The sequence below is a fragment of the Aspergillus glaucus genome (assembly GCF_001890805.1).
Source record: "Aspergillus glaucus CBS 516.65 unplaced genomic scaffold ASPGLscaffold_3, whole genome shotgun sequence".
In the NCBI taxonomy this organism is placed as follows: Eukaryota; Fungi; Ascomycota; class Eurotiomycetes; order Eurotiales; family Aspergillaceae; genus Aspergillus; species Aspergillus glaucus.
The window spans coordinates 794,431-817,163 of record NW_019170455.1 but is presented as its reverse complement, the minus strand read 5'-3'; the positions used below and the strand labels follow the sequence as shown (position 1 = coordinate 817,163).

The window sequence follows — 22,733 nt, the reverse complement described above, 5'->3', positions numbered from 1 at the left end:
AGTGGATAATATCGCTCAAGAAACAAAAAAAACGTCAAGGTTGGATCTGAAGAAAGAAGAGAGAGAGAGTAGTGGAAGCGAGAGACTGATGAAAGGGAGGATGGTTTGGTCGGGTCTCTCAAGGGGTTAATTTGGGACTGGCAACAGACCAAAACCGAGATCGGAAAGGATCAGAGGGGGGGGGGAGATCAAAAATAGCCCAGTATGGAAATAACAACGAGACTAGAAGTGATTAAGCGACCACTTATTGTCTGATAGTATAGAAGCGAGATCAACAGTGGTTTCAATGATTGCAATATTGGTGTGGCTATGAGCACGATAAAGAATCTAATGAAAACTGGGAGTAAACAGGAAAAACAAGGAAAAGGAAGAAAGGAAGAGAAGAGAGGCGACTCTGCGACCCCCCATACGGAACACCACACAAACCAACTGCGCAGTTACCCAGGAATAGAAACCAGTCCGTTTTCGGTTAGTGTGCTTGCGCGTCCTCTGCTGACTCAGAAGAGCCCCGCTTGTATGTATTCTATGATTGGCAGGCTCGGAAATAGGCTTGGCCTGCGCCCCATCAGGCATTCTCCATTCTTTCCGTTTGGAGATTGTTGGAGCCTGAGGACACTATTTACACTGTGCTACCGATCTTCACGGAGATCCAACGTCTGTCTAACATCTGTTTGTGATAGACAAGAAGCACAGAAGACACCATCTGAAGCAGGTCATATCACAATGATGCCCTGTCATAGTGTCCTACTCCGCACATAGTACTCCCCATCTAGTCGCCAGTAGTGGGTAGTACGTAGTACTATTACACTAAAGGATCATTATTCCCTGTCCCATCCATCCCATCTCATTTGCCAGGCTCAAGCGCTCCCCCCTCCCTCCCATTGACTTTCTTTTTCGCCTCCCACACACTTGCACACTTGTTCGTTTCAGGCCAAATACAAAATATTCTCGCTCGGGAAGGCTACTGAAACGAAATCGGACCACTCAATAGGCTCTAGAACCCCCTAAACCCTCAGCAGTATAGTGGACGTGGAGTGCAGCCATCCGATTGGATTGCCCTGAAGAGCCCTAGGGAAAGTTAATGGGCCAATTAATAGGACTTGGACCAGACTCCCGGATGCTGTCCGTCTCCCGTGAATTTGTCTTTAATGAATCAATCTGAGATTGGTCCTCAAGTTGATGCGGGTAGTCAATCTCGAACATACCCCGTATTCATCCTGTACTATGCACATATTTGTTGTACAGCACAGAGTGCATCATCTTCAAATCAGAAGGCAACCAATTCCCTCCCATCCCCAAACCTTTTCCTGTTTGTCTTTCTAGAACGCCTCCCACCGACTCCTCCCACCCACACTCGGTCCCTAACCAAACCCGTCCTAGTCTCGGAACACTATTGTCGCAGTGGGGAATGCAGGCAAAGCTTGGCACGGCAATCGACGCTCCTCATTCAACGGCACTGCCACCCCTGGCCCCGCTCGCCTATCCTAGTGCGTTCCCGCCCTTGTCTCAGAAGAGCACACTGTCACTTCATTGGCTGTGAGAGTCATGCGTTCGTCCAATGAGTAGTTTTTATTCAGCCCTTTTTGCGTTTGTGGGTTGTTTCCACATCTGGTAATCAATTCCGAGGATAGAAGAAAATGCGGAGGTAACTTAACACAAAAGTGCCGCTTAGTCAGGGTACCAGGAATTAACTAGTTAACTAACTAGGGTAGTTACAACATACAAGGGAAAAAAGAAGACTTTTACAGCGGTTCCAGTGGTTGAAAATTGAGAATAAAAAATGGGAACTGAAAACAGGTCGATGTTTGTAGGGCTTAGCACATAGCCCACTAGTCCACTATGTTGATCTTCTCTGGTTGCCATATATATCCTACGGGGTAGTACTAACTACTCCGTCAGTGCTCTGTGGCAATGGTCCTCCAGACAATCCGTAATGCGAACAAACCATATAATTATGTTCCGCAGCAACCAAGCACCAAAATTGCCGCGATAAATACGCGGCAAAAGCTATACAGACCTTGAGTGCCTGCGGTCGCTGATTTAGACCTGTCAGATCAACAACTTCGACCGTCTGACCCAGCGGTTCTGATCGATTGTCATGGTCGGGCTATTGACTGCTTGCGGGTATTTTCTCGGAAGCCAACCGTCAACTTGAAGCGAGTGCCGTGAATACTGAGGACGAACGCCTCCTGATCGGACCATGAGCTCCGGGTTCTTCTCGAATGCTATTATCGCTTGGACAAGGAGATGTGGTACTTCGCGGCAGATTATATCAGCCTTTTCCCTGACTCTCACAGCTTGCCATTTTGTGTTGGTAAGTTTAAAATGTAGTAATAGTGGAATGGTCAAGACAAACCATAAAGCTAATTTGCGGAAGTGAAAGCTTGTCGTTCATATCAGAATCATGCCAAAGACAATTCGAGCGAAACAAGAAGCCCTCCCTGTTGCAGACAGGGATGGGAAACTGGATTCTTGTCTCGTACGAAGGATAACTAGTTCGTTTCCCAGTAAGCATATCTGACAAACTTCAGAGTGTAATGTGGCTCACTTACTAGCTGTGGCTACTGTAGCCGGAGTGAGAAGCGACAAGTTGAGTCGTAAAGAGATTGGACAGTCGAGCATGTTCTTTGCCCAATTGTTTCCTCTCTTCTATTTTAATAATTTCTCCCAAATAGATGAAAAGAACATAGAAATCTCCATAGGTGGATCTATGATTGGACCTCAGATGTTCTTTTGTCGGCTTGGTGAACTTAGCAGCAAGATGTTCGAATTCTTTCTCACGTGTTAGAGAGCGAGCAAGAGAGGAAGGGGTATGGCCAAGTACTCTTATCACCGTCTTGAGGCAGGCAAGCTGGGTCGAATAGTCTTTCTGATGATACCTCACGCTCCTCTCGCGCCTTGAGGAGCTCCCGTTACTTAATTGTCTACAGATGTGGTTGTCCGAAAAGAAGTTCGAGATCGCGAGTAGGCGAGAACAAAGGACTTTTCGAGAAAGACATCCTAGCCAATGAATAGAATAGGATTGATGGTAAGTCACGGACAATGGTGCAATAAGCCAAGAACATATTAGGCACAGAAGTTCAGCCTGGTTCATCACATGACGCCCAAACCACTGATTGTCCACGCATCATCCCAGCGTCAAATCTGAGCATGTTTATTTTTATTCTTCACTTTATTCTGGAGCAGCCAGCCAATTCTCCCCGCCATGGTAGAAAATGCACTACCCCCAGGCAGGCAGACGCCCGAGAGCGTCGAGGAGCTCGACCCGAACGGGAACGCCATCCTCGTGGTGGTAGATTAATTGCATAAAGACAAAAAGAAACTCCTTGTATCGTCGAATGTTCTTCGACTCGCATCCCCAGTATTCAAGGCGCTTTTTTCACGCTTTTTCTCCGAAAGCGTCAGGATAACCACATGCACACTCGCCCTGAAATCACACTCAATGGTGACCATCCAAATGCGATGCGGATACTACTTGGAGCCTTCCACTTTAAGAGACTCGCAAAAGTCGATACGAAAATGTTGGCTAAGATTGCTATTCTCTCTGATAAATACCATTGCAGGAGGGCACTCGGACCTTGGGTTGAATTTTGGTTCGAAAGAAACATGGGAACGACCAATGCTGCAAAAATAACTCTTTGATTTTGGCTGCGCTTTTCTTCTGACTCCCAATTCCATTTGCTCGCTTGTCTCGGAATATTCTTAAGTATTGCACTCCAGAGCAGCTGTATACTCTTTGGGAGAGCGATGGATTGTATGACATGTTACCTCAGGGTGTCAAGAGTATGTATATGTCACCGCATCATTCAGCATAGAATGTTGATACTTACAATGCCCCGCAGGTGATCTGGTGGTTGGTATAAAAGTATTACAGGCCCTCTTGGAAGACAAGATATAAGATGTTGTGGAATGCTTGAGATATTCATCGTCAACCTATGAAACGCAGACCTATATCTGCACTTATTGCGGATATATCCACTACGGAAGATACCAACCAGCTTCCTGTTCCGATTGCGGCAACCGTACATTCTACCACAAAGCATGTACCACAGACACCAGGATATTAGGCTATCTTGATCTTCTAGGGCGTGCTAAGCTTTTGTTTTCTATAGTCCCATCCAGAGACTCCTCAATATCAGACTTGGCATCGACCATAATTTGTATATACGATAAGAATGAACACAGGTGTAGCGGAGGAAGGGACTGCCGTCTCAAGAAGGAGCTGAAAGCCCTAGCTTGCGCAGCGGAAGATATTGCCGATCAGGTTACAGGGCTATCTCTTCCTCCGCTCCATGGGGATGATAATGGCCCTGATAATGTTACTTGAATAACTGATGTTAATGGTAGTTATATATTAGCTGTCAATAGTAAATTCATTGCTTCTATGATACCGGTCCTGTAGAGAGTAAACGTTCTTTTAGTCTTCACTGAAAATCGAACTTTTATCATTAGTTCGCATGTAATGGACCGAAATGTGTTGATCGCATGCGGTTGCAGGAGCCAACAGAGTTGGACCGCGCTTCATAAAGCTAATGCGACTTATATTATAAAAGTCACGCCTAGCATTTCGTAGAAAGCCTTCAGCCACCAACCATGCCTTATAAACCGTCATTTTTGGCTTTCTAGATCCAACATGTCTTGTTTGTAGTCTTAACGCTGATGACTCAAGTCCTGGTAGCTGTTGACGAAATAATCCCATTATGTTCTTTGGTACTCGGTGAACCGCAGCTATGGCATTGCTATTCAATTGTTTGCTAAGAATATAAGATGGACTAGAATTAGGATCTCACGACTATTTCATGAATTGTTCTCAAATACAGTTGTTCGGGCACTCAGCGCCCATAGAAAAGCGTTACTTACAAACAGCATATCTCCAAGATCATATAACCTTAATATCAAACCATGCATATAACGCTCACTCATCCGGCATCTCTGACTCATCAAACATATACGCCTGTCTCGAACCCCGTCGTTGACTATCCTGTGCCGTTTGGCTACTAGCCGTGAATCCGCCTCCAGAAAGACCACCCTTGGGGGCATTATTCCGCTGAATGCTGTTAGCCCGTTCCGTATTAAACACAGGAAAGTAATAGCATACCTGCTTGGACGGGTCCATGTTTGCAAATATTCCCTGGCTACTCTGCTGATCACTCTGCTGGCCACCCTTGCTGGCCTTTTTTTGGGCCTGGTCGTGGGGTGGGAAGGCAAAATTGCCGGTATTCCAATTTCGATTTGAGGACATTGTGTAGTGGTACATAAAATAATTGATTCTTTGAGACGATTGATTCTGAGTGAACTTGTCTAAGATTTTGAGATTGACTAGCTTTTTATACTTCGCATCCAAGCCGGTGGCGTCCGCTGTCATCGGGCATGATCTATGCTATATGCGGGGAAATGAACGCATTGTGATGTGGATGAACTGTATTTCTGAGCTTGAACTTCTTTTACATTTGAGATTGGTGAAGTATGCACTCGTGATGCCATGAGTTTGAAGCTAATGGTTAGATGGCGATCTTTGGTTCTTGACATATGCCAAGAGAACTATGAAATGACTTCTATTGAATAACGCCCAAGGACCATGGAACTCGAAATGAACAATCCAGAGAATAAAACATCAGATTCGCCTCCATCATAAAAAAGAATGGTCATCTTGACTCACACCGAGTCACACTATCCGCTGCATAACATGCATAAAAATTCGGATAAGCCCGCATTTACCTTTTCGGACCCCGACACACGCCAAGGACGTCGTCTCAACCTTGACGATGGCCGTATACCTCGCTATTTGTGCACAATGACTTTTTTGTGGATATCGGTTATTTTCCGGCTTGCTGTTCCCCTGGGGTGATCCTCCAGCGCAGAATGGGTTGTTATATAGAGTTGTTTTTGCACATAAGTCCTAAATCTCTTGGCCCTACACATTCTCTCCTCTATTACTTAACGAGAGGAATTCAACTGAACTATCTAATTGGTATCTAATTGATATCAATCGATACCATGGTTCCGTCTATCATTGCAACTTGCAAGCAAACGCGCTTCCATCTTGATAACAACCCTTCGCAGGAAGTAAGCCAATTGGCTCCCATTTTCCCATTCTCTTCTAACCCATTGGCTCAGATAGATGTGGACGGACTCAATGTCTCGGTTGTAGCTACCCCGAACACAAACGATACCTCAACAGATACTTCATCCAAACCATCCAAGCCCAAGGGCAAGTCGAAAGCCAAGGCCGAAGCTAGGGAGCTGATTGTGGATGCTCATCTGCGTTTGAAGCCGGGCATTCATTATGGCTTTCTTGGACGCAATGGTACCGGGAAATCAAGTAAGAGGCCCTGCATATTGATAGTTCATTACATGGTTGATGATGGATTTACTTGCTAGCTCTTCTACGGGCCATGGCGGACAAGCTCGTCCCTGGTATACCTCACGCGACTCGCATTGCTATTCTGCAGCAAACCGATGCCGATACGAATGGAAACCTGGATCCGGGAAGTGGAAGTCAACATGCGACTGTGCTGGAACGAGTGATGGGGAGTGATACTTCTAGGAATGAAGTGATACGGAAAATGGAGTGTAAGTCTCAGTCTCGTTTTATCATAGCCATGCTAATTTTATCCCGTTCTCAAGTCTTATCCAAGAGCTTCGACACTGATGACCCATCCCAGCCGGTCCGCGCAATTCGCACTATTCGTCACGAGCAAATCGAGAGTCAACTGTTCTTGGCTCAGAAGAATGCAAGTTTGAAGAGTGGAGCAAGAGGACTGCAGGCGCGCAAAGATTTGAAGACCGTCGAAGGGAAGGTTCAAGCCTCGAGGGACCTGTAAGTTGGTTGGTAAATGTGTCGGAGATGCATTCTGACTTCTTTAGACTGGAGCAGGAACTCGACGCCGATGTAATCAAGGCGGATACACAGGCCGCGATGGACACACTCCAGGATCTCCAATCTCAATTTGAAGCCGTATGTTCAACCCTTGACATGACAAATCGGTAGCTAATACACTGAGGTAGATGAAACTGGTCGACATCGAACAACAAGCCCGTCAGATTCTCATTGGTTTAGGGTTCAAGGAAGCTTGGTTTACAAAGCCATTCTCAGATCTATCTGGTGGCTGGCGAATGCGCTGCATGCTGGCTAGCGTCCTAATTCAAAACCCCGATGTCATGATTCTCGACGAACCAACCAACTTCCTGGATCTTCTGGGCGTCGTCTGGCTTCAGAATTATCTCCAACAGCTACGCGACTCGTCAGAAACGACTGTGGTTCTTGTCTCCCACGACAGAGACTTCATCAATGCAGTCTGCGAAGAGATCATGATACTCAAAGATCAAAAGCTCACCTACTTCCGCGGCAACCTGTCCACATACGAGAAAGATTTCGAGGAACAAAAGCTCTACTGGGGACGCATGAAGGAAGCACAAGAGCGCCAGGCGGCTCACATGGAAGCGACCATTCGTGAAAATATCAAAGTTGGGAAGAAAACAAACGATGATAATAAGCTGCGACAGGCCAAATCCCGCCAGAAGAAAGTGGACGACCGAATGGGCATCCAAGTGAGCCATAATGGAGGACGATTCAAGCTGAATAGAGACCTTGTGGGCTGGCACTTGAATGCGCGTGCGGAAATCGAGGTCCCAACAGATGAACGAGGCGCGTCGATGAGGCTCCCCGATGCTAGTGAACTACGGTTCCCAGGTCCGTTGATCTCCTTGGAAGGGATCCTCTTCCGATATAAGAATAACGAAGCCCCTGTTCTGAATGGCATTGACTTTGTGGTGCACATGGGGGATCGGGTCGGTATCATGGGTCTTAACGGTTCTGGGAAATCGACAATGGTCCGTCTCCTGGCAGGCAGTATGCTGCCGACCAAGGGGAAGTTGACGACACATTCAAGACTCAAGCTCGGCTACTACGCACAACACTCAATTGATGAACTCCAAGAACGAGGTCAAGCTGATCCTGGCCTAACTGCTTTAGGGTTGATGACAAAAGAGGTTGATGGAGCGTTCAATGAAGGCGAGATCAGAGGCTTGCTCTCCTCTATGGGTCTCCAGGGCCGGATTGTTTCTGATGTACCGGTATCCCGGCTATCAGGTGGCCAGCTGGTAAGCACTCTTCATCCATTTCTCTCCTGCAAAGCACTGACTGAACTATCAGGTCCGCTTGGCCTTAGCCAAAGTCGTATGGAACTCACCACACCTGCTCATGCTGGACGAAATCACGACCCACTTGGACTTCCACACAGTGACAGCACTCACATCAGCGCTCTCCTCGTTCAACGGCGCAATCTTGTTGATATCGCATGACCGTTTCCTCGTTCGATCTGTGATTGAAGGGAAGCGAGATGAAGAGAACAGCCTGGACGATGATTTCGAAGGTGTTGATGATAGGCAAGAGGAATCGCAGGACAGGCGACGAACTGTGTATGTTATGAAAGCCGGAAAACTCCACGAGCAGCAGGATGGTGTAGAACAGTTCGAGAAGAGCCTCGTGAAACGGGTTCAGAAGATGCTTCCGGCACCGGGATAGTGCTGGACCCTTAATTGAAGCTCACTATTGGGTGTCCCTGATAGTTCCGAATCCCTGGACGTAGAGTAGACGTCATGGAGAAGTAACCAGGTTCCAGGATGTCCGAAATAGGAAAGATAGCGGGGACAAGATTATCCGGCCCATGCCGATGGCGGCGACTCCGCGGAGCCCAGTTATCCTGATAAGAACTACTACCGTTACTAAGGTGCATCATGGTGATTACCATTCGCTGAATTCATTTCTTATCCTATCCTAGAATCCATACCCTCTGCGGAGTGTCATGCATCCTCACTTTTGTTGGGTACTAAGTAACATCTCTTCCGTTGAGAATGGCTGAGTGTCTATTGCGCCGGCGGGGCGCCTTATCACCATCGCTTGCGTCCCTGTCCCGGATCGCTGTCCGACCACACCTTCGGCGACATAGCACGAATGCGACAGCAGCGACGGCTCAACCGAACGATGAGATCCGGTCACCGCATGCTTACCCTGCTACTCCTTCTCCGGAAAAACCCTCGCCCTCGAGATGGTCTGCCCTGCGATCTGCGAAACCGTTTTCCGAGTTCCTGACAGACACATTCAACCGCCAGCATGATTATCTGCGGATAAGCGTTACGGAGCGATGCAATCTACGGTGCCTCTATTGTATGCCCGAGGAGGGTATAGAACTCTCTCCTCAGCCTCGTCTTCTTACATCGCCGGAGATTGTCTACCTCTCGTCGCTTTTCGTCTCGCAGGGCGTGACCAAGATCCGATTGACGGGCGGGGAACCAACGGTCCGGAAAGACATCGTCCCTTTGATGCAATCGATTGGAAACTTACGACCTAATGGATTACGGGAGCTGTGCTTGACGACAAACGGGATTTCACTTCATCGGAAACTCGATCCTATGGTTGAGGCGGGGTTGACAGGGATAAACCTCAGTCTAGATACACTCAACCCGTTCCAATACCAGATTATGACCAGACGAAAGGGGTTTGATGCCGTGCTGAAAAGCATTAATCGGGTCTTGGAGATGAACAAAATGGGCGCAGGGATAAAGCTGAAGATCAACTGCGTTGTAATGCGGGGTCTCAATGACCGGGAGATTGTCCCGTTCGTTGAAATGGGACGTGACAATCCCATTGAAATCCGGTTTATCGAGTATATGCCGTTCGATGGCAACAAGTGGAATGAAGGAAAGATGTTCTCTTATCAGGAGATGCTAGCGGTCATCCGGGAGAAATACCCTAATCTGGAAAAGATGGCTGATCATAAGAACGACACGAGCAAGACATATCAAGTACCTGGCTTCCAGGGCCGGGTTGGATTCATTACCAGCATGACCCATAACTTCTGTGGAACCTGCAACCGGCTGCGCATCACCAGCGATGGGAATCTGAAGGTGTGTCTATTTGGGAACTCTGAGGTCTCCTTGCGTGACGTTGTTCGGAAGGCGAACGATGGCGAACCGATCGATGAAGCAGCATTAGAAGAGCTGCAGTTACTCAACACCGTGCAGACAGCGGCACGAGCCAGCGATAGTGGTAACCTTGTCAATCCTCGAGAACGCGAACTCCTCGACATCATCGGTATGGCAGTGAAACGCAAGAAGGCGAAGCATGCTGGCATAGGAGAGCTGGAGAATATGAAGAACCGGCCCATGATACTTATTGGTGGGTAGGCGTATCCTTTTCATCCTTTATATATACATGCATTGATATATACATGCATTTGGGGAATGTTATGAATCATGACTACATGCAAACATTTGCTGTGATTTTGTTTTATTTGCAGTACAAGCGGGACGTCCAGCTTTGACTTGTATATACCACATTGTTTTGTTGGATAAGGCTGATGGAGGATATTAGACAATAAATCGACAAGGTCTCGGATTCAATTGGCAACATCTTCGAGGAATAACCCATGGTCACATATCCCAGCACACATTCTTCCGTCCAGTATATCATACGCAGGTCAAGCCCGATTCTACCATCAGCGTAGTACTAATGCCGCTGAAGGACACGCAAGGTCTCCCACTAATGCAGACCGCAAGGAGAAATCTGAAGCCGAATCAGCTCTCCCAACAGTCTCCGACCCAGACCTCCCGCATCTAACCCCTTCCCAGAACGTCCACATGACCCAAATCAGCCAGAAAGCAGTCACTCCGCGGCAAGCCACCGCCACCGGCCTGGTCTACTTCTCCAACTCGCGCCCATGGGAACTGCTCCGAGAGGGGCAAGACACGCACAAGGGTGATGTGTATAGTGTCGCTCGTATTGCGGGAATCATGGCTGCTAAACGAACTCCGGATGTGGTTCCGCTTTGTCACCCGGGCATCGGTATCACGGGTGTTGAAGTGGATGTGAAACTGCTTGAACCGACGGCAAACGACGAGGCTATAAAATACGGTGCCATGTCTGTCAAGGCAACGGTTGGCTGTCTAGGCCGCACGGGAGTTGAGATGGAAGCCATGACGGCGACAATGGGAGCTGCGTTGACGGTGTACGACATGCTCAAAGCTGTGGACAAGGGCATGGTCATTGGAGGGGTACAACTGGAGGAAAAGAAGGGAGGGAAGAGCGGACATTGGGTGCGAGAGCGAGAAATTGGCCATTAGAGTACATACTTGTTTTGCATAGTCGGAATAGAGTAGCCATGATCAGCCCTACCGAGTGCCAAGCCGGATGGTGGATTCGGCCCGGAATTTTCAAGTCTTTTTCTCGCCAACGGTCAGCGCTCCCCTTTTCTCTCTTCCATCATTCGTGTCCAATTCAGAAAATATTCACTGTTAGGAGACCGTTGAAATGGAATAACACACGCTTTTCCCCAGTTGTTTACGATAAAACCCGCGAATCCATCACATTCGATTGATTTTATCCCTCGCCGCGAATCTCGCCGCTGCAGAATTGAATTACCGCATCATATCGTCCCTCACCATCTCGACCAAATCACGACTTTTTAGCCAGGCATTCCTCTCGTGTCGAATCGCTAAACCTCGCATCAACCAGACGCTTCCCCCCCCCCGAAACAATACAATGACTTGTGGTACTACTAGATTAAAAATTCATCGAAAGTCCAGAGTCTGGTGTTGTGGGTAGCGGTGTGCGCTATACATTTAAGGATACTACTATTGGGTGGCCTTATTAGGCCGCTTTGAAATAACCTTTGAGCTTGTTCGGCGCAGATTTACGCTGCCGCTGTAGGGCCCTCTGTCCAACCAACCAGCAAGAGCATTTGGGGGTGATCCCCTGCATTTTGCTGGGAAGGCACGAAGAGAGAGTTTTCTTTGTGTGTCGCCAGGATGATCCGTGCGTACTTTTCTTTTCTTTCTTTTTTTTCCTTTCTTTATATGTGTTGTTGTTTCGATTCTTGGACGAAGCTAATATGCATGTATAGTCCGCGAATGGCGACGACCTCTTGGTCGCTTCATTATGGCGGTCCTTCCGCCATGTAACTTTATCGTGCTCCATTATGCCTACTTTATCCTCACACCACTGGTCTGCAGTGCTATTTTCTGGGGCTCTTCGACACCCGCGCGCAGTGTGGCTTATGTCGACTCCCTGTTTATGTGTGTCAGTGCGATGACGGGTGCTGGGTTGAATACTGTCTGTTCCAATAACATCCCCAGTGTTTTCAAATGCGGATTACTGACGTGTTTCAGGTCGATCTATCTTCATTGAATTCCTTTCAGCAGTCCATCTTGTTTGCACTTCTTATGCTAGGGCATGCCATCCTTATTTCCATCACGGTTTTGTTTGTTCGGAACCGGGCTTTCCATTCCAAATTCAAAGGGATTTCCAAGAATCACGCGCCTCAATGGCTAGCCAGACGCACATCGGAACCAGATCGTCCCTCGAATCTTTGCATTCAAGAAGCTCCAGTTTATGTGGAAAAAAACGAAGACGGATCAGCCACTAGTAAAGACGGAAACAATGCAAAAGTCACTGCGCAGCCTGTGCTTGCAGGGGCGCCGTCTGACCAGGACAACGATGACCGTATTCGATGGGCTGATGATGACCAACTTACGATTGGCGCAAGGCAGTCTCATCACAACCACCATGCCCATTGCGTGTTTCCGATGGTCGGAGTCGGGGCTCGCCTGGATCTAAACAATCATCCCAGAGATGTTACGCCCAACCTGCCGCTTTATGAAAAGGAGAAATTCGGCGGACTAAAGGGTATCCTCCGGGGAACACACAAATATTTTACTTCCAAGGGTTCCGTCTCGAGGAATTCGTCGTTCCATGGCCTTACTCCTGCTGAACGGGACAAGCTTGGAGGTGTTGAGTACAAAGCAGTTTCTTTCTTGTCGGTCATCGTCCCGATCTACTGGCTAAGTTTCTTGATCCTCGGTATTGTGGGTATGGGCGGTTGGTTAGAAGCAAACCATCCCGAGATCTCACGCGCCAATGGACTGTCGCCTTTCTGGACGGGTGCTTTCTTTGCTGTTTCTGCATTCGTGAACAGCGGCATGTCCCTTTTGGATGCAAACATGACAGCCTTACAGACGAACACATATCCGCTTGTGACCATGGGTATGCTGATTCTTGCCGGAAACACCCTTTATCCGTGTTTCTTACGGTTCATTGTCTGGACTATGAGGCGTTTGATGCCAGATCGGCCGTCATGGAACTCGTGGAGGATTACGCTAGATTTCATCCTGGACCATCCTAGAAGAGTTTACACGAACTTGTTCCCTGCACGCCACACGTGGTATCTGATGGCGAGTATCATCATTCTGAATGGAATTGATTGGGCTTTTTTTGAGCTCCTAGCCATCGGAAACCAGGAGATTGAGAGCTTGCCAACGGGATACCGTGTCTTGGACGGTCTATTCCAGGCCCTAGCCGTACGAGCTGGAGGGTTCTATGTGGTGACCATCTCCGGCCTTCGTCAGGGATTGCTCGTTCTATACGTTTTCATGATGTATGTTTCAGCATTCCCGGTGCTGCTCACGATGAGAAACACGAACGTCTATGAAGAGCGTTCCTTGGGAATTTACTCCCACGATGAATTAGTGGAAGAAACCAATTCCAAGCCCCCGAATTTCTTCGTCAGTCTCTTCAGACACCACATCCTCGGTCGACAAGACCCCAACACCGCCGAAGGATCCCGTAGCTACTTCGTCCACCAGCAGCTCCGCTCCCAACTGAGCCACGACATCTGGTGGATCGCCATGGCAGTCCTATTCATCGCCATCGCCGAATCCCCGCACTTCCAAAAAGACCCGGTCGGCTACTCGACCTTCAACATCATCTTCGAAGTCGTTTCGGCATATGGCTGTGTGGGCGTTAGTGTTGGGTATCCCGGCAAGAACTCGTCATTCTGTGGCTCCTGGCACACGATTAGCAAGTTGATTCTGGCTGCTGTGACTTTGAGAGGACGGCATAGGGGTCTTCCTGTTGCGATTGATCGGGCGGTTATGTTGCCTAATGAGTCGTTGGCTTATGCGGAGGAGGAGGATGCTGCGTTGAGGCGTGAGCAGACGCGTACTTATGGGATGGATAAGATGCCTATGGGGGCGGTTTAATCTCAGCACACGAAGAAGGTTATATGGAGTTGTTGGGTGTGGTTGGCCGTTGAAGTGTATCATGTTGCTTGTGTTTTTTGCTTATTTTTGTTTGCTTGTGTTCGACATTGTTTCCTAAGCAGCATTGCTTCGTTACTCGTATATAGCCTAGAGTATGTTTAGCTGTGAATAAAAGTTGCGTTCTGATTTACATTTCCTCCGGTATAAACTGCACGAAAAAGCTCATCTTAACTTTTGTATTGACACCAGTACATAGAAATAAAAACGGTAGTGTATCCCAATAATTACAGCCCCGACATAAAAACAGCAATAATCTACTCCTCTTCCATCTCACCCTCTATCTCCTCTTCATCCTCACTCTCATCTTCCAACTCCTCTTCATTCTCCTCCTCACTTTCCTCCTCATTCTCATCACCGTCAGAAGCGTCATCTTCATTCTCTCCCTCCTCGCTATCATCATCACTAGGACCAAACCCATCTTCCATAGGCACATCCTTCTCCTCCTTCTCCTGCTTCCTCCGCTTCTCTTCCTCGCGTCTCCCCTCCTCAAGAACAGCAGCGCGCTCCTCGCGCAATTTCCGCTGGTTCTTCACGAATGCGCCCAGGGGTGTTGCTTCCCAGCTGATATCCTTAAGGAAAGTCTCGACTTCTGCGCGATTCCGGGGAGTGTAGGTAACACTCAACCGGCGCTCCTCGACCCACCGCGCGTTCGCCTCGACCTTCTGCACAAGAAGCAGGATCATCTGATTGATCTTTGAGTTCTTGTTTCCGCCCTGTCGCGCTGAGGCCTGTTTGAGCCAGCGCTTGAGCATGACGACGACGGGGACGGAGAGTTCTGGGAACGCGATGTGTTTGGTCCACAGGACGAAGAACTCCGATAGGAGTTCGGCGAGTTGCTCGCCGACGCCGTCTTGGTAGGTGCGCGTGCGGAGGTAGGATTTCGGGGCGCGGATGGTGGTGTTGAAATCGAGGGGTTTGAGGGTACTTGATTTCGGGGGCTTGCGCATCTCGGCGAGGTTGAGGACTTCCAGGAGGGAGGGGGCGAGGGGGATGTAGGTTCCCGTGGAGCGGGAGAGGCGGAGGAGGGCGCGGGTGAGTTGGAAGCGGAGGGGGAAGTACTGGGCTGTTGGAATGAGGCGCATTGCTCCGATGGTGATTTGGACGACGGGGTAGATGAGGGGGCGGAGGGCGGATTGTTTGCCGACTTGGGCTTCAACGAGGCCGTCGCAGTGTTGGGAGAGGACGCGGGACCAGAAGTCGAGGGAGTGGATGTATTGCCAGTTGTAGACTGCCTTGTAGGATTCCTTGGTTGTGTTGGTGATGCTGCTGCGGAGGTGGATGGCGAGTTGGCGGATGAAGTTGAAGCCCGTTGTGTAGGAGACGTTCTGGTCGATGCCCCAGAGTTCGGTTGCCGAGTTCTTCATCAGGTTGATGCCGGCAAGGGTGTGGATGGTTGTGTTGCGGCTGCCCTTGACCACGCCTTCGTACGAGGCCTTGAGAACCGTCTCCTTGATTCCTGCATCTCCGATGACCATTAACCGGCGCAGCAGGAGGAATGCGACGATGCGGGTTGCTTCCGTGGTGGAAACATCGGCCCAGATCCCGACAACGATCTTGATCAGGGTCTTGAGTAGCTTTCTGAACTGAAGAAGGTATGGGAGCATGGGCTCGACGGACGAGAGGGTCAACTTCAACGTTTGCGCATCGGACAGGTTGGTAAGCAGCTGGTGAACGGACGCAGTGTGCGATTTGATGAGAGGCGTGAGGGTCTTGAACTTCTTGGTCTCAAGAGACAGCTTGACTTTCCCGGAACCAGTCTCCTTGACTGGGAGATGGTGAGCCAGGACCCGGGGAACCATGTTGAGCGCAGTAACGAGAACCTGGTGATACACATTCGAGTCGCGAATCGAGTACTTCATCTCCTCTTGGTCCGCTTCGTTGAGGTACGCTGCGCATCGGAAAGCGAGCACGGCCTGCCGCATGGCTCTGATCGAATGTTGCTCTTCCATCAATTTCTGCCACTTCTTCACAGTCGCCATGTTAAGTGTGTTGTCCACCATCTCCTCATCTTCACCCTCGTCCTTCTTGCCCTTCTTTTTCTTCTTGGCCGGTCCTTCCTCTTCTTCTCCCTCACTCAGCGCGTCAACTTCAGACAGGTCGTCGTGGTCACCAAAGTCGAGCAATTCCGCGTCGTTCTCCTTCAGGTATTTATAGAATTCCGGGTCCTTCTCCTTCAATGCTTCCAATTGGTCCTTGTGTTCTCCGAAGCCGTCTGGGCCGCTAGCCTGTGAGGCATCGTCGTCGCTCTGCGCATCTTCCTCTTCGCCCGAGCCCTCGGAAGCCTCGTCGTCCTGCCCCTGGCCTTCAGATCGCTTGCGCTTCCCAATCTTCGGCGAAACACCCTTCTTGCTAGGCTTCGACTGATCCGCATCGGCGTTCGCGATATCGAAACCGCCCGAAAAGAAGTCATCGACGTTCATTTCCGCAAAGGCATTTGCCTTCTTGGCCTGCTCTGGCTCATCCTCAGCGGAATTTTCGTTTTCGGCACGTTGTTTGGCATTATCGGCCTTGCGTTTATCATTCTGGTGGTGTCGTTGCTTGATCTTCGCGGACGACTTGCGCCGTTCGAGAGTATCCTTGAGATGCTTCTTCTCGAACCTCTTCGTGGCCTTTTTCTGAACCATTGTGACAAAGTTTCTTCAACCAAAAAGCAAAACTGCAATTTGGAAAATCGATGGAGGAATGGGATTCGTCGCCGGAAAGAAAAAAGAGAAAAGAAAAAAAATTCGGAGAGCATTTGGCAGCAGAAAATCCCAATCGGGTGACCGCCTTCCCCCTCCGCTCGGGCCATACAATGACACTCGACAGTAGCATTGGGAATACAATAGCTCCTCGATTCCCTCTTTCGTGGTCATGTATGCTCAACGTCCTCTCGCCTATGCGCCTATGCCCTACAGCTATACTCCCAATCCATCGTTGACAGCTTCCATCAATCTCGATGAGGTATTCCGTTCTGGTGGTTTGCTTTGCGGCATCGCGGGCTAACTGCCGCACCAGGAAGTCAAACTAGCTACCAGCTCGGCGGAGCGAGATCTCTACGAATCGTTGGCGGAGATTTACAGCATTATCGTGACCTTGGATGGCTTGGAAAAGGCTTACATCAAGGATGCGGTCACTGAGACGGAGTATACTGAGACATGTACCCGGTTATTGAAGCAGTACAAGTCCAGCCTCGGTGATGATGCTGTCGCAAGGGAGTTTGTAGACCTCGAGACTTTCAAGCGCATGTGGGAGGTAGGCTTCAACTTCTTCTTACTGGGAAAATGCGTTTGGCTGACATCCATCTAGTTAGAATGCCCGCGTGCCACTGAACGCCTCCGAATCGGTCTCCCCGCGACAGTCGAGCAAGCCACCCACACTGCCCCTACGGCGCCCATGGGCGCTGCTATGGCTGGTCCTGCAGGCGGCGCATCCGGCAGCCTGATCTTGACGGCGACAGAGAACTTCATCACCTTCCTAGACGCCTTGAAGCTGAACATGGTCTCGAAAGACGCACTCCACCCGCTGCTCTCCGAAGTCATCCAATCAGTGAACAAAGTGACGGACGCAGACTTTGAGAATCGGGGCAAGATAATTCAGTGGCTGATCACGCTGAACCAGATGCGGGCGACAGAGGAACTCAGTGAGGAACAGGCGCGGGAATTGTCGTTTGACATTGAATCGGCATATCAAGGCTTCAAGGCAACGTTGGGCTAAACGAAGCATACGAAGCATATTAGTTCATATCTGTAAACTGGAGTCTTGGGCATGGCGTTGGTGTTGGTTGCTTTTCTGCTATTGTTCTCACGGCATCGGGCCGGAGCAATTCCCGAACCAGCTTTTCCTCTTTTGGCAAATGCGATTTTTTCTCGGCGGCATCGCGAGATTTCCGATTTTCTTTGCCACATCGCGATTTTGTCTGAATACCGGCAGACTCTTCCGTATTAATTTTCTAGCATATATCGATACCAATCCTCAACACAGAAACACAAAATGATTAGCAGGGACCCTGAGGAGCCACTTCACGGTAGGATCTCTATCCACTTTTATGTGAATTGGAGCGGCGATGCGGAGTAGTGAACTGATAAACCTCCCGAATATAGTGCTTGACCTGCCTCAAATCTACACCAAACCGTCGGGAACTGAGTTGATGAAAGCCATTGACCTTCTAGCGATTAAACCACGATCTTTCAGCACAGACGCCGAGACGACAAAGACTCCGTCCGTCCAGCCGACCGGAGTAACTCGCTATCTGACCTCGATTATCTCCAGTCCACTCTCATGGCTTGAAACCGACGCACTCCGGGACGCTATATGGGATGCCACCTCTGCTCGTCTTAGCGAGCGGTGCGGTCGGACTGGTACGTGGATTTCCCGGGTTTGGGTGACCTAGGGGGTTCTAACTTCGAAAATCTCCAGCCATGCCAGCTATGTCTCGAGTCTTCACAGTGCCTACGGCAGGAGGCGACCATTTCACACTAACCCTCCACGAACCTTCGCTTACCGCTGACAACCTGGGCATGAAGACCTGGGTTTCCTCCTATCTCCTCTCCCATCGCCTTCTCACAGTCCTCGACACCGCGCCTCAGCTTGTACCATCCACGACAACTACCCCACATACCGAAGACAAACTTCGAGCGCTAGAGCTGGGGGCAGGGACCGGGCTCGTAGGACTTTCATTCGCAGCCCTCCGGGGCAAGTCGGCCACAATCCACTTGACAGACCTCCCACCGATCGTTCCCAACCTCGCACACAATGCCGCTCTGAACGTGGAACTGCTCAACAGCACGGGAGCAACAGTGACAACCGGCATCCTGGACTGGTCTATCGTCCCTGATCCACTTCCTACCCCAGAAGAGCAATATGATATCATCCTCGCTGCCGACTCGCTATACTCACCGAGTCATCCGGAACTGCTCGTTAACGCCATCACGCACTGGCTGAGCCGTGGTTCGAATGCGCGTGTGGTACTCGAGATGCCATTCCGTGATGCGTACTTGCCGCAAATAGACGAGCTCCGGCAGCGACTGGGGAATCTTGGTCTGGCAGTGGTGGAAGAGGGAGAGGAGACTGGTTATGATGACTGGGAGACGGCAGATGGGTCAGCAGTTGCGGTTCGGTGTTGGTGGTCTGTTTGGGGGTGGCCCTAGCACCCTTGAGGTTCGGACCAATAAAGTGACGAAAATAGATGATAAACGATTCGCATAGATATAAAAGGTTTAATTCCAAGCTCTTTAGATTTATCAACAAGACCAGAATGTTTCTGTATTTCTGTATAGAAAGCCATTATTCAACCCGCGCGGCTAGCCGTCCTATGACGACATTAATCATTTCGCATCCATGAATTGCCTCCATTTGGTTCCAGTAACTGTCAAACTCTTTCCGTATATCAATCACATTTTCCATAAACACCATACCATAACGTGATACCCTAACAATACACCTCCAACGCCATCCTCACCACGAACCGCCTATAACACCTAGTGCCCTCAATCACATACGTCGAACAAATACCTAACCCATCAATCCCTCCCAAAAAACCACACAAAATGGTCTTGGGCCTCTTATCCATAGCCTCCATACCCACGGTAACAGGCACAGCAATCGCCGTCAGCGAACAGCGCAAAGCGAACGAGCGCAAAAACGACGCGCGACGCATGGCTAAGTTCTATATCGATGCTGAATGTATTGGTGACACGCAGGAGGATGCTGAAGTACATGGGAGGAGGGTTGTATTAAGGGATAATAAGGTAGGACTGCATTGTGTACAGAGTATGATTGGGGTGATGGTTGGTGTTAACAGGAACAGGTTTATTTAGATGATGCGCAATCTTCGACGTCGCAATCGCAATCGCATACAGCAGAATGTTTCTACGTCGAATACCCCGAGACCGAAGAAACGAAGCATCGAAAACGAGGGCTGGGCCTTGTGACTACCATCTCCAGTAATCCACCAGCGCTAGGCTGGATCTACGTTGACCAGGACACACATGAACTCAAATACGGGAACCGCTCGCAGAGCATCGATCACGTTGTTGGGCCGTGGGATTGGATAGATGATGAGAAGACAGTGATGCTGGAGGATAAGAAGTGTTCGTTTGTGGCTGTCGAGGAGGAAGATGGATCTGGGTGGGGAGTGTATTTTGATAGAGATGGGGATGAGTTGGAGGGTGTTTTAGAGGAGCAAGGGAAGTTGGATAATGCGTTTACGCCGGTAGTGTTGAGGAGGAGGTTGGTTGAATAGGTCTTGTAATTGTACAGAGAATTTTGTCTATATCCAATGACTGTTGAACAAACGGGGAATCTAAGTAAACTAATCTTCATCGCTTCCAGCATCCTTAGCGGCGTTGGCTTTCCTGTTACGGCTGGCGTTGACAATATCTCTCTTCTTGTTCTCCTGTCGCCGCTCGAAACCGCTCTTCGTACTAATCCTCGTCCTCCTGTGCTCCTTATCATCCTTAACAGCCTTAAGCGACGACTGTCTTGCCTTGACACCGTGTTTCTTCAACTCCTGCTTATTCTTCTTGCTCAGGTCCGGAAGTGCATCCAGCAGCCATTTCTGCACGGACTTCTCGCCCTCCTTTCCGCGTAGCTTTTCGCTGACATCGATGATGTTGGCGATACTCTTGACGTACGGGATGTCTTCTTTCGTGTAGTAGGTTACTGCGATACCACCTTCTCTTCCTGCTCGACCGGTCCGTCCGACGCGGTGGACGTATACTGCTGCGGAGTTGGGGATATCGTAGTTGACGACGCCGTTGATACCGCGGAAGTCGACGCCTCGGGCTAGAAGGTCGGTTGTGACTAGGATCCAGATCTCGCCTTTGCGGAAGCCTTTCATGATTTCGGATCGTTGGGTGTCGGATAGGTCGGAGTGGAGGACGGCGATACGGGAGGAGCCACCGGCCTCGGTGGGGATATCGTATTGTAGTTCAGAGTGTAGTGCAACTGCTCGAGGAATCGTTTGTGTGAAGATCAGGAATGGAGGACGAAGGCGTACGTCCGAGGCTGAGGCTGCGGCGGGATGCAGGAGTTGTCTTAGTCCCAGCAGCTTTCCTTGTTCCGTTGCAGCGTAAGTAAGCTTATGGTGAATGTTGGGGATGGCGGAATCCTTCAGGCCAACAACGAGACGAAGCAATGGCGATGAATTGATGTTGCTGACGGACTCATGTCGTTCTTTGATTATTGATTTACTGAGATCTTCGACATTCGATCCCATAGTCGCTGACCACAAGCTCACACGAAGCTCGGGATGTGTGCAGGCACGCCAGATATCGAGGGTTTGCTCACGGAACAAGGGATCCAGAAGGACATCTGCCTCGTCAAAAACGAGACTTCTCACCAAAGGCAAGGTAGCCAAGGGCTTCGTCCCATTGGCCGAAAGTGCATTAACGAACATCAATGGGGTGGTTACCAGAATGTCACTCTTGGTAACAGGAGCTTTTTGTTGGCTCTTGCTCTTCTTGGCCTTATCGTCATCCTCTTCCGATTCGGAAGATTCTGCGCTGTCTTCGTCCAGAAGGTTATCATCATTCTTATCATCGTCGTCTCCGTGTTCCGCCACCTGCATGCCCTTCTTCATCATGGTGATCTTCACACCGGTACCCGCAACCAGTTTCCTTCCTTCGTTCACAATTTGTCCCGCGAGCTCCTTTGTCGGCGCGATAACGAGTGACAAGATCCCGCGCTCATCTTGCTGCTGGTGATGGTGCAAAACGATCTTGTTAATAACCGGAATCAAAAATGCCAGGGTCTTGCCACTTCCTGTCGGTGCAACAACCAGAAGATCAGGCTCAACCTTCTCCTCTTCCTTCGACTGCTGAGAAACCGTAGGCTCACCCAGCAACAAGGGCAAACTCCCCAGCTGAACCTCCGTAGGAACAGTAAACCCCTGCTCCGCGATGTTCTCCGCAAGTCTGCTCGAAATTTTATATCTCGAGCGCAATTCTTTAAACGAAACAAGAGGCTGTGGGAACAACCGGCGCGCCTTTTTCTGTTCCTTCTTGCTCAGCGCAGCCGGAGCAGCTTCCTGCTCCTTCTTCGCCTTCTTCTTTTTCTTCTTCGGCTCCTCGCTTTGACTTTGCGTTTGCGGTTGAAGTTCCTCGATGTCGCGCAGATCCGTGACCTTGATCTTATGCGCATTCAAAACAGTCCTCCTCTGCACCTCATCCATCCCATCACCCGCCTCCTCATCACCAGATCCATCATCTCCTTCCTGCTCAGAGCCCTCCTCAGCCTGCTCTTTCACAGCAGCAGCAGAGGAAGCTTTTTTACTCCCCGCGCTGAAGAAGTCCAACTCCGCATCATCATCTTTCTCAGGCACCTGCTCCTGACTCCTCTTCCTTTTCTTCCCGTTTTTCGCTTCTTCCAGGACCTTTTCAGCCTCTGCGTTGCGGAAGAGCTGCGGGTTCTCTGCTTTGCCTGTTGATGGGAGGCGCGCGGATGCCGATGATGGAGTTGCGCTGCCTCCGGTCTTTAACTTGGTTGACCTGGTTAGGAGCTTGAATGCGTCCATTGTGACAGGCCGGGTCGGTGTATCAAATTGACCCTTTTTAATATATTAAAAGACTTTGGACAGTTAGTGATGTCCTTGCCCGGAAGATAAGATACTTGCGTTGGTTGGTAGTCGGACATAAAAAAAAGTCAGCGCCGGTTCT

General features: G+C 49.6%; 9 protein-coding genes across 9 annotated transcripts; 6 read left to right on the top strand and 3 right to left on the bottom strand.

The window, feature by feature from the left end:
- Window positions 1–4,761: 4,761 nt before the first annotated feature.
- Window positions 4,762–5,503, bottom strand: ASPGLDRAFT_997923 (uncharacterized protein). Its single transcript, XM_022550643.1, has one exon. It carries the CDS (start codon window positions 5,363–5,365, stop codon window positions 4,916–4,918), a length of 450 nt encoding a protein of 149 aa, XP_022404506.1. The 5' UTR covers window positions 5,366–5,503; the 3' UTR covers window positions 4,762–4,915.
- A 439-nt stretch (window positions 5,504–5,942) lies between these two features.
- On the top strand, window positions 5,943–8,576 carry ASPGLDRAFT_42887 (ABC-F family ATP-binding cassette domain-containing protein). The gene is made up of 7 exons (XM_022545695.1): window positions 5,943–6,066; window positions 6,118–6,322; window positions 6,382–6,573; window positions 6,628–6,820; window positions 6,868–6,958; window positions 7,009–8,103; window positions 8,156–8,576. Exons 1-7 carry the CDS (start codon window positions 5,998–6,000, stop codon window positions 8,525–8,527), a joined length of 2,217 nt encoding a protein of 738 aa, XP_022404505.1. The 5' UTR covers window positions 5,943–5,997; the 3' UTR covers window positions 8,528–8,576.
- Window positions 8,577–8,748: 172 nt separating this feature from the next.
- ASPGLDRAFT_42886 (molybdopterin cofactor biosynthetic protein) lies at window positions 8,749–10,448 on the top strand. The gene has a single exon (XM_022545694.1). It carries the CDS (start codon window positions 8,857–8,859, stop codon window positions 10,186–10,188), a length of 1,332 nt encoding a protein of 443 aa, XP_022404504.1. The 5' UTR covers window positions 8,749–8,856; the 3' UTR covers window positions 10,189–10,448.
- Window positions 10,449–11,938: 1,490 nt separating this feature from the next.
- ASPGLDRAFT_32299 (putative potassium transporter) lies at window positions 11,939–14,037 on the top strand (the record flags this gene model as incomplete). Its single annotated transcript, XM_022544154.1, has 2 exons — window positions 11,939–12,112; window positions 12,169–14,037. 2 exons carry the CDS (start codon window positions 11,939–11,941, stop codon window positions 14,035–14,037), a joined length of 2,043 nt encoding a protein of 680 aa, XP_022404503.1.
- Window positions 14,038–14,287: 250 nt separating this feature from the next.
- Window positions 14,288–16,791, bottom strand: ASPGLDRAFT_42884 (mRNA-binding ribosome synthesis protein NOC2). Its single transcript, XM_022545693.1, has one exon. It carries the CDS (start codon window positions 16,719–16,721, stop codon window positions 14,352–14,354), a length of 2,370 nt encoding a protein of 789 aa, XP_022404502.1. The 5' UTR covers window positions 16,722–16,791; the 3' UTR covers window positions 14,288–14,351.
- Window positions 16,792–16,950: 159 nt separating this feature from the next.
- ASPGLDRAFT_118227 (ESCRT-I subunit protein VPS28) lies at window positions 16,951–17,793 on the top strand (the record flags this gene model as incomplete). Its single annotated transcript, XM_022539943.1, has 3 exons — window positions 16,951–17,040; window positions 17,095–17,331; window positions 17,386–17,793. 3 exons carry the CDS (start codon window positions 16,951–16,953, stop codon window positions 17,791–17,793), a joined length of 735 nt encoding a protein of 244 aa, XP_022404501.1.
- Window positions 17,794–17,931: 138 nt separating this feature from the next.
- ASPGLDRAFT_997348 (S-adenosylmethionine-dependent methyltransferase) lies at window positions 17,932–19,294 on the top strand. The gene is made up of 4 exons (XM_022550641.1): window positions 17,932–18,103; window positions 18,180–18,222; window positions 18,271–18,437; window positions 18,496–19,294. Exons 1-4 carry the CDS (start codon window positions 18,070–18,072, stop codon window positions 19,224–19,226), a joined length of 975 nt encoding a protein of 324 aa, XP_022404500.1. The 5' UTR covers window positions 17,932–18,069; the 3' UTR covers window positions 19,227–19,294.
- Window positions 19,295–19,625: 331 nt separating this feature from the next.
- ASPGLDRAFT_118073 (uncharacterized protein) lies at window positions 19,626–20,320 on the top strand (the record flags this gene model as incomplete). The annotated part of the gene is made up of 2 exons (XM_022539926.1): window positions 19,626–19,826; window positions 19,886–20,320. The coding sequence occupies 2 exons, from the start codon at window positions 19,626–19,628 to the stop codon at window positions 20,318–20,320; spliced, it is 636 nt and encodes a 211-aa protein (XP_022404499.1).
- Window positions 20,321–20,389: 69 nt separating this feature from the next.
- rok1 (RNA-dependent ATPase ROK1) lies at window positions 20,390–22,591 on the bottom strand (the record flags this gene model as incomplete). Its single annotated transcript, XM_022544153.1, has 1 exon — window positions 20,390–22,591. The coding sequence occupies one exon, from the start codon at window positions 22,589–22,591 to the stop codon at window positions 20,390–20,392; it is 2,202 nt and encodes a 733-aa protein (XP_022404498.1).
- Window positions 22,592–22,733: the final 142 nt, after the last annotated feature.

What these genes read in the sequence shown, in the direction of transcription:
- ASPGLDRAFT_42886 (XM_022545694.1), top strand. Translation starts at nt 8,857, where the DNA reads ATGGCTGAGTGTCTATTGCGCCGGCGGGGCGCCTTATCACCATCGCTT.
- ASPGLDRAFT_42887 (XM_022545695.1), top strand. Translation starts at nt 5,998, where the DNA reads ATGGTTCCGTCTATCATTGCAACTTGCAAGCAAACGCGCTTCCATCTT. An exon ending in ATAACAACCCTTCGCAGGAA is followed by an intron (nt 6,067 to 6,117) that starts GTAAGCCAATTG and finishes CCATTGGCTCAG; the next exon opens with ATAGATGTGGACGGACTCAA. An exon ending in AGTGATACGGAAAATGGAGT is followed by an intron (nt 6,574 to 6,627) that starts GTAAGTCTCAGT and finishes CCCGTTCTCAAG; the next exon opens with TCTTATCCAAGAGCTTCGAC.
- ASPGLDRAFT_42884 (XM_022545693.1), bottom strand. Translation starts at nt 16,721, where the DNA reads ATGGTTCAGAAAAAGGCCACGAAGAGGTTCGAGAAGAAGCATCTCAAG.
- ASPGLDRAFT_997348 (XM_022550641.1), top strand. Translation starts at nt 18,070, where the DNA reads ATGATTAGCAGGGACCCTGAGGAGCCACTTCACG. An exon ending in CCCTGAGGAGCCACTTCACG is followed by an intron (nt 18,104 to 18,179) that starts GTAGGATCTCTA and finishes TCCCGAATATAG; the next exon opens with TGCTTGACCTGCCTCAAATC. An exon ending in ACCAAACCGTCGGGAACTGA is followed by an intron (nt 18,223 to 18,270) that starts GTTGATGAAAGC and finishes ACGATCTTTCAG; the next exon opens with CACAGACGCCGAGACGACAA.
- ASPGLDRAFT_997923 (XM_022550643.1), bottom strand. Translation starts at nt 5,365, where the DNA reads ATGACAGCGGACGCCACCGGCTTGGATGCGAAGTATAAAAAGCTAGTC.